General features: G+C 33.9%; 1 protein-coding gene across 1 annotated transcript in view; it reads left to right on the plus strand.

Moving 5' to 3' along the window:
• Window positions 1-12,765, plus strand: part of LOC129220526 (cleavage stimulation factor subunit 2-like) — a 32,392-nt gene that overhangs the window by 17,608 nt on the left and 2,019 nt on the right. The window contains exons 9-11 of the mRNA XM_054854954.1: window positions 4,389-4,565; window positions 5,966-6,588; window positions 8,503-8,640. Of these exons, the coding sequence (XP_054710929.1) occupies window positions 4,389-4,565; window positions 5,966-6,588; window positions 8,503-8,640 (938 nt within the window). The remainder of the gene's footprint in view (window positions 1-4,388; window positions 4,566-5,965; window positions 6,589-8,502; window positions 8,641-12,765) is intronic.

A 12,765-nucleotide genomic window follows, 5' to 3' on the forward strand; every position in this document is an offset into this window, starting at 1 on the left:
TGAGATTAGCTGTCATTTATGACCATTGTTGCATCCAAGGCCGGCTCTAGTAGTTCTGCCGCCCTAGGCGATATTGACACCACCCTCCCCCCCATTCTCATATAAGTAATAGTCGATGAGAAGTAACCTGCATGTTTCAACTATGAAACTCGCGACACGGTATGATAATTTGATACTAATATGTTTTGATAATATTTAACATGCAGAGAAATGCTTTATTGTGACAAGGTGAACTCGATCCGGTGATTAACTGTTTTACTGGTAAGACTGTCATTTTAGGAGACTAAAGAAGGGTAAAAATTGATCAACAATGACTGTTATCTACTGGAGTTAATGTTTAATCCACTGGAATAAGGGTTAAACTGCCAAATTTAACTTAAACTACCAAAATATCACCAAACAGGCAGTCGCTGCGTTCAAATGTACATAGAAGCAAATTTTCACCCGTCATACCATGACGGGCGACCTTCTAGTTTAATAATAATAATAATAATAATAATATAAAATAATAATGCATTAATAAAATAAAAATAATAGTAAAGTGCTTAAAATTAAAGTGAGTTTCTAGTTAAATTCCGAAATGGGTTTTGCATATTTAAGACCTGATACACACTTTAAATTATCGTTTTTAGCATTAAAGTAGTGTATCTTATGGCATTGAAACAGATATCAGTATTTTCAAAAAGACTTTTAAATCACGCAATTTGCCGCCTCTAAAATTAAATTTAATTTTTAGTTAAATTCCCAACTATGTCTTGCACATACAAGCACTGGTACACTTTAAATTATTTTTTTAGCATTGAAACTAAGAATCTTATAACACTGACACAGATATTCATAATTAAAAAAAACAAAACAAAAAACTTTCAACTTTGAAATCTGCCGCCCTAGGCAGCTGCCTAGGTCATCTACCCCAAGAGCTGGGCCTGGTTGCATCCATGAGTTATAATTGAGTTCTTTTAATATGGAGCAAATTAATCATGGAGTCTAAAAAAATATAGATTTGCTTTGTCAACAAATTCTGTGCGAATTATTTTGTTTGTAATTTTTCCCCCCTTTTATAAGAGGGAGGATTTAAAACTTATTTAAAGGCATTATGATGTATAATAAAAATACTGTATTATATGAACAGCTAACACAAGTTCTTTCATTAAGTGACTGGTTATTAAGATTTAAATGAGTCGATGTAAAAAGATAAAAGTGCTCAAAATATAAAAGACTACATGCAATATACCAGACAGTCCGGTTATCAGACGCAGAGACTGCAGTTTCGTTCTTATTGAAACTCGTCAGTCTGAATTAGTGAATAACCAAGCCGGAGACCAATGTCATCTCATTGAAGCTGAGAATGCCAACAAACTGGTAGATAAAAAAATTTATCTCACCAGCAAGCTGTCTGGTATATTGCATGTAGTTCTGCCTTAGCCCTGAATTGGGGTGATAACTTGCTGCTAAATACCCAAGCTTTTCTTTCAATTCCCAAGTCGAACTGCACCATGCTTCGGACATTCGCTGGTAAGATAAATTCACTTTGTCTACTCACAGTTTGTTGACGCTCTCAGCTTCAATGAGATGACATCTACCTCCAGCTCAGGTGTTCATTATTCCAGGCTGAGGAGTAAGAACGAAGCTGCAGTCTCAGGATGTGAAAACCAGGTTGTCTGGTATATTGCATGCAGTTCTGACCTCAGCCCTGGCTTAGGGGCGGTAACTGACTGCTATATACAAGAGTATTTTAAACATTCTTGCATAGTGGCACATGGTGTTCCTCCTGGTCTCATTAATTCAGACTTTCACATTTCAAGCAACGCATCTGTTCCACAGGGTAGGCCTTCCGCTTTAGGAGGTAAGCCTCCTGTCTCTTCTGAAGTACCTAATCAATTTCCAGGAAGAAGTTAGTAACGTTTTCATGAATTTTTGTACCGTTCCTTTTGCTCAAGCATCCTTCACTTTCACCTTAAATCTTTCGCTCAGTTTTGCATTTGTGTCTTGTCTTTGTGGGTAAGATGGTTCGGACTTACTTTTCATCTGTATCACACTATGCTTAGCTTTTTACTTTCTGTCATGCGTTAATACTCTTGGAACTGTTGTAAAAGTTGGATTGTTTGAATTCCTGTATCTGTTTTATGTATGTTTGTTAAAACTCTAACACAGAATTTCCCAAACTGTGGTCCACGGACCCCTGGGGGTCCACGAATCCATGCCATGGGGTCCGCGGTACTTTCCAGCTAAAACGTTAAATATAGTTGAGTTGAATTACGAGTAACGATATTTTAATTTAAAAAAAACATTTATCTTTACTAATAATAAAGCTGAAAGTCTCTCTGTCCGGAGGATGTCTGGATGTCTGTAGGATGTCTGTAGGATGTCTGTAGGATATCTGTAGGATGTCTGTGACGCGCATAGCGCCTAGACCGTTCGGCCGATTTTCATGAAATTTGGCACAAAGTTAGTGTGTAGCATGGGGGTGTGCACCTCGAAGCGATTTTTCGAAAATTCGATTTTGTTCTTTTTCTATTCCAATTTTAAGAAAAAAATATCATAAGATGGATGAATAAATTACGAAATTATCATAACGTGGAACCGTAACATGGGCACAAGCCAATTGGCGAGATACGAAATTATCATAACGTGGAACCGTAACGTGGGCACAAGCCAATTGGCGAGAAAATTCACTACACATCATTTGTAAATATACAGGCGAACCAAAAGACCTTTTAATTTGCTATTAGGGGCGAAGCCGTGCGGGTACCACTAGTGAGGAATAAAATAAGTTCTTGCTTAAGCACATGCAGGAAGCAGCAGCCCCCTCGGAAGCAATAATAATGTATTGATTGCAATCAATGAAACTGCTTAGTTTCCCGGGACTGGTGACCGATAGTGAGCAGAGGGCGGTGACTCCTTATAATTGAGGCAAACTTAAGCAGGCAGCATTGTGAAGGCAATGCAAAGCCTAATCACAGCATTACAACGCTGCCTGGGTAGGTTTGCCCGAACCATAGTTAATAATTAAAATCCTAATAGACCACAAAAATACAACTCATATGAAAAATTAACACACTTAAATTAGGCTAACAGTGTTTTGTTCTCTAACTTCAAAAGTTTTATTTTTATTAATAAACTTGTAGAAATTCGGTGATAACATTTTAATTCCTAATTGAATTCCAAATAGAATTTTACTTCTATAGCTCAAAATAATAATGTAAAAAATGAAACCCAGATAAGAGTTCTGAAAAATGTACAGAACAATGAATAAATAAATTTGAAGGGAAACAAGCATAAAAATATATTAGAAAAAAATAGATTTAACCGTGTCAAAAAAGTTTTTTAGGGGGGGGGGAAGGTCCGCGAAGCTGGTAATTTTTCTGGGGGGGGGGGCCTCGGAGGTCAAAAATGGATTGATACAGAGATATTTTTAATTTTCCTGCAAATGGATTTCTTATGTTAAAAATCAAAAAAAAAAAAAAAGCCTCAAAAATTTAGTCAAATATAATTTTACTTTATATTTTAAATAAAAAGTTGGCATTATGGAAAAGTGACAAAAAAAGCAAGTAAAATTTTAAAAGTATTTAAAGCATTGAGTTTTTTTATATATTCTTTTTAAACCCAGAATGTTACACATTCTAAATGTTAAAAATCAGAATAGCATACATCTTTTCTTTCCCTGCCATCTTCCATTGCATTCACAGAAAGTTAGTTTTTAATGGAATTGATTACAATTATAGCTTTTTCTGTGTACATACGAAATTGATTTGTAATACCATTCATATGCACATTTGGATCCACGTTTGAATTTCACACAGCACGCGTTGGAGCATACTGTAGGTATGATATATGTAAATCTTCTGCTCCTTTTAATACATGAATGTTTTAAATATTTAAACCATGTTGTGTGAATGAAAATTGAGGCAAGTCAGTGAAATATGTTACTCTCTAAAATGCTAAGACTTCCTTTTTTTCAATGTTGCTATTGTGAGTTATAAGATATATTTGTTTATTAATGCTTTTGTGGATAACCATTTTGCTTGTTGTACCTTTTTATGACATGAATTTTCATCCTTATTCACATGTGAGTTGATTTTGTTACTTATATCTATGCATACATGTGTTTCGAAGCAATAAGGAATCTATCTTTCATTACATTGTTGCGTGATTAACTTTTGTTGGATGTTTTTCCTTCCATTGCTTGTATTTTCTATGTTGAAGAAAATATACCTTGTATACAATAATTTAATATAATTGTATATATATTAAATTATACATGCCAATTATTGTATAGTATATGCAATGTGAATTATTGTATATACAATAATTGGCATTTTTTATAATTTATTAACATTGTTTTGATCAGTTCAACACTATTTATTAAGTTATTATTCTCTAAACAGTGGCAACTGGGGTGCCTTCGGGTCCTATGAATACAGTACCTGCAATGGCAGGAGGAAGAGTAGCTCCTGTTCCTCAAGCAATGTCTCAGACTAGACCATCCCTTTTAGGAGACAGACCTGTTATGCCTGGGCCCCCTAAACAAATGATGCCAAACCAATATAATAATCCTGAAAGAAGTAATTATTATTTGTTTAATTCTTATTTTCTCTCAAACTACTAATGTATTAAGGTCGACATTTTGATTTTCAGAGACTTAAAATTTAGGCTCAGTAATAAGAAATAATAATTAATTACACTCAGGAACATTGAAAATAGCGCCCCCAGAAGGAAGCATTGGATTGAAATGAAATTTAATATACATAATAATGCAGGTGAGAGAGACACTTGATCCAAAAATCCAGGCAATTAAACAAATACAGGCTAAGAAATGAGATAAATACAGTGCTACTTCAATAGTGCGATGGACCCCCTTTTGCTACAATACATGCAGTAACACGAACCGGCATTGAGCTAATTAAAGGTCCGATGTTGTCCTGAAGCAGATGGACCCCCAAATTTCGAACAGCCACTTATAAATCTTGCACAGAGATGTGCGGCGGCGTCTGGCGTTTCAGCTGATCCCATACATGCTCTATACGGGACAAGTCGGGGGAGCAGCTGGCCATGGAAGAGTCTCAAAAGGACGTAAGAAGTCTTGAGCAACTCAAGCTGTATGCGGGCGAGCATTTTCTTGCTTTAAAATTGCCCCTGGGAGACCATTTAGGAACGGTCCTACATGTGGTTGCAAAATATCATTAAAATAACGCTGGCCCATTAAGGTTCTACGTGCCACAGCTAGAGTGAATTAGCTATCATAGGCTATGCCCACCCAGACCATTATGCTCGCTGTTCGGGCAATGTGTAGTGCGATAAAATGAGTTAAATAGTACCTTTCTCCAGGGCACTTCCACATCCGTTTGCGGTTATCATCTGACCCCAAAACGAACCGGGATTCATCACTGAACACCACCCTTTGCCAGTAAGTGACATCCTACATCGCTCTGGCTCCGTACCATTGTAGACAGAGTTGCCTATGCTTTGGTGGAAAAGGGAGTACGCTAAAAGGGTGCTTGGACTGCAGATTCAGTGTTGCAAGACGTTTAGAAATGGTTCGAGGAACAACTGCTACCCCTACGTCTGCTTGTATGGTGAAACGAGTCACTGTATCTTTAAAACTGATATTTTGATAGAAAAGGCAAATAATTTGCTGATTCAGTTGTACTAAACTGCTGTGAGATGTTCTTCTATTTACTTGCCCAAATTCACTTGACCTATTTCAAATGCAGTAAACTCCCGATTATCCGCAGCTAGGTATGCAATAGCTTATAAATATCAATAACAATTGCTTACATTTTAAACTCTTGAGGAATTGGTTAAATGGAAGTTATATTGTAGTTGAAAAAATATTTTAATAATAAATTCTTGTTTCCACAAGAGACAGCTTAGAAATAATTTTATTTTTCCTGTAGTTATTTAATTTACTTTTACATCAAAGTATTTTCATTTTTATTGATCATTATTTTATTATTTTTTTAAGTGGATTCTAGAGCAATGGGAGACCACGATTTGAGAGTTCCTCCAATGATAGACAGAGATATGAGGCAACCTCCTGTGATGGCTGACAAAGACATGAGGCAATCTCTTGGTGATCAAGATTTGCGAACTATGAATATGCCTGCCGGAGCCATGCCTGAAAATCGACAGTTTGACCCCAGGTATCGTGGAATGCCAGTTGCAGATCGTGGGCCCACTGGTCCTTCTTATGATAGACCTCGAGTTGCACCAAATATGGATCATCGTCCTGGACCTAATATGGATCATCGTCCTGGACCTAATATGGATCATCGTCCTGGACTTAATATGGATCATCGCTCTGGACCCAATATGGATCATCGCCCTGGACCCAATATGGATCATCGCCCTGGACCTAATATGGATCATCGCTCTGGACCTAATATTGATCCACGTGCTGGACCTATTATTGATCCTCGAGCTGGGCCTACTATAGATCCCCGAGCAGGACCTAATGTTGATCAACGAATTCCACCCAGCATGAATCAGCGTCATCCTTCTTACGATGCAAGACAAATGGGTGTTTCTAGGATGGAAGATCCTCGAAATTCTGTTGCTCCACCAAATCCTAATTCACGCATGATGCCTGTAAGATTTTAAAATTTGATCATCTGTTTTTCCAGGGTTTTTAATCAACATGCTTTTTTCATTAAAGCAGTATAATTAATTTCTACAAACATTAGTTTTAATATTTAGTAGGTATTGTATGTAATGCTGTATCTTTGCCTAGCTTTAACTCTTGCTTACTTGCTGAACTTTTAGCTGCACATCATCATGCCTGTTATAAGCATAAAAGCCAGCACTTTCATGTTTTGTCATGGTTTAAATTTCATGCTCAGCCAAAAGTGATTCTTTGAAATTTGAAATTGTTTTTTTTTTTGTAATATTTTATTTTTGAGTTAAAACTTTTGCATGTTAACTAAAGTATGGTCTAAATTATATATATTTGAGGCAAACAATAACCTAGCAGAATTGTAAGGTCTATTAGCTCAGCATCACGACACTGCCAGGTTAGATTTTCCCCAATTATAGAAAACTTGTTAGTTTTTCGTCAATTGCATTCTACTTTTGGCCCTGTGGACAAAAAATTTTATTTCAGTGGTCAGGTCACTATGATTTTTTTTTTTTTTTGAAACTATTAGACACTTTCTTTTTAAGTGAGTATTCCCACCCCCTGAAACTATTTTGAACATGCAAAATTGCTGAGATTACAATTGTTTTGGATGATATTTGTAGGTGAAACTAGGTGTTTATTGCATGCTAACTTACGTTAGCCATTATCATGCTTCTCTTTCAAGTTGAATTTTTAAAAGTAAATGCACCATACTGCCGTGCTAAGCGCTAAAGTGGTATCTGCAGCCGAGTTCAAAATGAAAAAGCCCCGTTTAAAGTTGTGTTCTTCCATTTGAACCAGATGAAATTGTGTGTATTTGATATTATATTGTGTGTATTTGATTCAGATGAAACTGTTTCAGAATATTTTTTTAAATATTTCTCATCGACACATGATAATAAAACATTGGGTAAAATATTGTAACGGATTATTTATACTATGTACAGGAAAGATCGTCAACAACTGCTAAATTAATCATCAGGAGTTAAGCAAATATCACACCACACCGTAAACTCAACGGTTACGCACGTATTTACTTCCAAATACGAAAAACAACACAGCGAAATGCCTTGCAATAAACAGAGCTCACTCTCAGTACAAATTCTCAATCAAACCTGATGTTTTATCATGCAGGACGCTTTTTATAAACATCGAAAAGTTTCCACAATATTCCAAATGCTTCTCGAAAATCGCAGTGAAAAATAGGGGACCGTACACTTCAGCCGAATGTATAGGGGCTGTATATTCATTACGGGGAACTATTTACAGGTTATGTTACTACAATAATTACTATTTGCGGGATTTGTAACAATATGTAACAAAAAACCATGTTGTGGCAATAACTCAATTTTCACAATAAGTGCAGACACCACTTTTGTGCTTAGCACTGCAGCTTAGTCCTTACATGGGTGCCCACGAAAAGCAGGTTCATGGAGCTATTGAATTTTTTAGGAGGTGTTGATTTTATAGTGTGTCACTTAAGGTGGGGGGGGGGGGGCATTACCCTTGGGGGAAGGATGGACTCTCCTGCCTCATAGTGTTTTATATTTAATTCTAAATTATTTATTTTTTATTGTTGCTCATATTTGAAGAATTAATTCACATTGGAATAAGTACAAAAAATCTAAAAGCATTTACATTATTTTTTATATGAAAGCCCATTGCAACTGGTTTCTTTCAGTCCATTTTATGTATCATTTTAATGTTTGTAATTTGCTTACCAAAAAATTGTAATTTCCGCTCCTACATATTTTGACAGCCTTAACACTTAATCATTGCTTGTTTCATTACTTTCAACAGTTTATCATTCTCTATTCTTTTCTAATCTTCTGAACAGAAAATAGAACGATAAATCTAATTACCCATTTTGATCGCTAAAATATTTCCAGCAAAATCCAAGAGTTGCCGCTGTCAGTTCTGGGTCCCCTCACATTGGTAGTTCATCACCCAATATCTCTTCTCCTCGACCTGCTCCAAGTGGAATAGCTGCTGCTGCTGCATCAATAGCGCCTCATGATCAAGAAAAGGTAAATTTTTTCTCCTTTATTAAAGTTTTCCTTTCATATGGAATTATCTTCAGGGTTCGCCGATATATATCAGTCAATATATAGCACGATATATATCTGATATTTATTTTGAAAATATCATGATATTTTGATATTTTTGATATTTATTTTTTTAACTACCGTTTTTTTCAATATAAAAATTATTTATCATAGTAATTTTGTTTATTTTTTATTAAAAATAACCAAAAGTTATGTACTGTATTTTTATGATGTATTAATCCCTGATTAATATAACAAAGTAATGTAATATTCCTTTTTATTTTATGTTCGTAAATATATTATGTAGCACTGTAACAATTGTAATTCCTATTAAAAGTGCCTAATTAAATATTGAACATCAGTCAGAAAAACATAATAAAATGTCTTGTGATTGTGCACCGACTAATGCATATTTTTTATTTTTGAATCATACAACTGTGTAAAGACAAAAAAATGAGTAAAACAGCTAATGCTAAATTAACTTCATTAAAAATTGTTAAAAATGTATAATGAAATATTAGATATATGAAAGAAGAAAATGAATGTAAAAATGAATGCAGGTAAAAAGAAAATAAAGAGTGAGTTGCGGATGTACATTTACTATTTTGAAAGCTTTAGTTTGTGCTGATTGAAAATATCAGATATATATATATCAAAATATTGGATATGTATATCAAAATATCCAATATATATCAAAATATAGGATATTTTCGAAAATATCATTATATTTCCAAACCCTGGTTACCTCATATACTAGCTGACCCATGCAAAGTTTTTGCCCTCGACGGAAAGAATTTAAAAGCCTGTTTTTTTTAAATTATTATTATTATTAAATAATAGTAATCTTTAAAACAAGGCCTTATTTTTGAATTTTGATGAAGTATTTAGAAAGCTTGACTCACAAAAGTCGCACTAAAAATAAGCTTGTATGCTTCCCTAACATATAGAATTTTCCCTAATAACTGAAGGTAGTTTTTCAATTTTTATTTCAGAAATTTTAACTGCTCACAGCACATCACTCCCTTGTTTTATGATTACAGTAACTAATTAAGACCTAGAATAACTTCTACAAAATTGATAGATACATTTTCAAGATTTTATTACAATTGTAATTATTGCTTATAATTAAGGAATGAATTTAGTTTTTAAAAAGATTTTCCCAAAATCAGACATTCATCAAAAAATAGTACTTTTTCTAAGCACAAATTTATACATTTTCGTTTTGAATATATTTTATATTTTACCACTCAAAACTCCCCACTCATTATTTAAAAAAAAAAAAAAAGGAAAATCATGCTAAGAATATATGCATGTATCAGGAATGGATCCAGGTTTTTATTTTTAGGTACGCATGTTGAGAAAAAAAAGAACAATTTTTATGAACTTTCTTAATTTTCATAAAAAAATTAGTTTTGGTTATTTTCCTTTATTAATATTATTTTGTGGCAAAAAAAATGTCTAATGAAGAAAATGTATAGCAATCTCAGTTCAAACGTGAAATATCTTTGGCCCTTCATAGTTTGCTTGGACTAACTTCAATGCTAGATTTTTGTTTAGTTACTTTTTTTTTTAATATTAATGTCCTGTTTTCAGGTGAGCTAATTGAGCTCACAAGTTAGAAAGATCTGCTTTTACATTTTTTTTTTTTTTTTTTTGAAAGGACTAAGTTAAAGGTATGAAATTTTGTGAAGAGGCTGCTTTTACAATTTAGAAAAATTTTGCCAAGGGGCCGCAAAACGGATCCAATAAAAGTCTTTTTGATGATAAAAGGGTTTTTAAACTTATGATTGTGTTGTTCGTTTTTAGCTTTTACATTTGTATATTTTTTACATTGAATGTTAGTAGATGCAGTGTAGCAATGTTTTTAGCTGTAATTTTTAATGTATTTGTGTGAGTGTTATTCTTATTTTTTTGCTATTGCATACAATAGTATCGTTTTTTACCTATTATTCCGATTATCAGTGGTTACCATGCCACCCTATTCTGCTGATAATCAGGAGTTTACTGTATTTGTTCCCGCCCATGTGCAAAAATTAAATAAATAAGACAGTTAAATATTTCAACATCATTACTTTCATTTTCAAACTTTTACATTTCCTAACATTTCAGTATTAAAACTGATTTATTATGTCAATGTCACTAGGTAACAGATTTGTTCTGATAAATACGGAGCAATTAAATGGTTTTCCAATATCTTTCTTTCATAGATATTAAAATGAAAGTGAGGTTTAACAATATATACGTGCATGTGAAAGACCAAACTTAGTGAATGTCAAAAACATTCACTGGTTAATGTGCAAAACTATAGCTTTATATTTGGTCTTTCGTCATTGTATTTTCCCTGGGATTGTTAGAATTCTCTGGCAAATGTCTTGTCAGCATTTACTAAAATTCTGTATTTCACTGTAACAGGGTTCGTATGCTCCTTCAAAACTCCTCCAATACTCCTTCATTTAGGAAATTTTTTGAAGGGCCCTTCAAACTCCTTCAATTTGATTTTAAGTCCTTCAAAACTCCTTTTTTTTTAGTTCAAGGCTACATAATCTTCCTCTATGACAGTCATTTAAAATACTTCATATAACCCTAACAGTGAACCATGTGGAAGCAAAATTGCAACAAAATAAGATCAGGTAGTTTTTACATCACTCTTCTGTAATAACATTTACTACACTTTTTCCTGGTGAAGAAAAACTGCTTGTTGATGCTTTATCATCAATTCGACTTTCTGATGGCGATGAATTCACGTGGCGAGTTTTTACTGTGATATATAAAAAAAAAAATGTGAATGACCTAATTGGTCTATTTGTTAAACCCACCTAGTATATAAACTGATTACACGGAGACTTCATGGCACCTCTCACTTCATCCTATGGCACTGCACCTTAAGGTGCCATGGCACCCAGTTAGAGAGCATGGTAAAAGGGGGAAAGGGCAGATGGGTTCATAAAAGTGTGACAAGGGGAAGAGAAAGGGTGATAAAAAATGACATCACACAGTGGTTATAGCTGTACAGGGTTCGTACGGATCATGGAAATCCAGGAGAGTCATGGGAAAAAATAAGCAAATTTCAGACCTGGAAAAGTCTTGGAAAATTGAAATTTTCATTCTAAGTCATGCAAACTTATTTAAAGTCATGGGAAAATGTCCTGGGCAAAGAGAAAGAGAGAGTGGCTAAAAGAGCAGTAAAAATCTTAAGTGATTTATTGCACATTTAAAAGCTATTAAAGTTGGAATTTTGAACGATCCCAAAAACAAATCTGAATTTTGAAATCTCATTACATCCACTTCGGTAGCAGCCGCTCGTCTTTTTTTGCGATGTGATTTTACTGCTTGGGCATCACTCATTTTGAACTAATCATTATTTTGAACCCTTCTGATATTTTGTATTCTGTAGAAGCAAACTTGTATGTTCTTGATTTAGCAACGCCCACTCAAAAAAGCAATTCAATTGCATCCGAGTTCATTTCCATCACTATTAAAAACTTTTTTATTAAATTTATCAGAGTATATATAAATTTGTTGAAGGTTTTAGAAAATAAAGATCATTAGTCAGGTGATGGAATACAGAATTAAGGAATTCTAATACTATAAAGTAATAATCCCCAATATTTACAGCCGACAAAACTAATCCATGTGACCCACTGCTATGTTCAATGTCAGGATTCAAACATGTTCTGGAATTTCTGAACCTCTTAATTTATATGCATTTGAAATTGGTCAAATAAGTATACAAGTACAATTGAATAAAAAGATCGCAACTATTTTTTTTTAAAATAAATATCTGGTTTAGAAACATGAATTTAATAAAGAATGTAATTTTACTTTAAAGAACCAAAACGTTAAACCTTAAAGACATTAAACGATGATTAAATAAACTCTTGACAGCAAAAGGCATTTTTTGAAGCAAATGTATTGAAACTTAGAAATGACTTATTCAACCTTTTCTCCATTCATTATCATTACGCCTGTTTATCTTCACTAAAAATAAAGCTGAAAGTCTCTCTGTCAGGATCTCTGTGATGTGCATAGCACCTAGACTGTTCGGCCGATTTTCATGAAATTTGGCACAAATTTAGTTTGTAACGTGGCAATGTGCACCTCAAAGCT

The sequence above is a fragment of the Uloborus diversus genome, chromosome 4 (assembly GCF_026930045.1).
Source record: "Uloborus diversus isolate 005 chromosome 4, Udiv.v.3.1, whole genome shotgun sequence".
Taxonomy (NCBI): Eukaryota; Metazoa; Arthropoda; class Arachnida; order Araneae; family Uloboridae; genus Uloborus; species Uloborus diversus.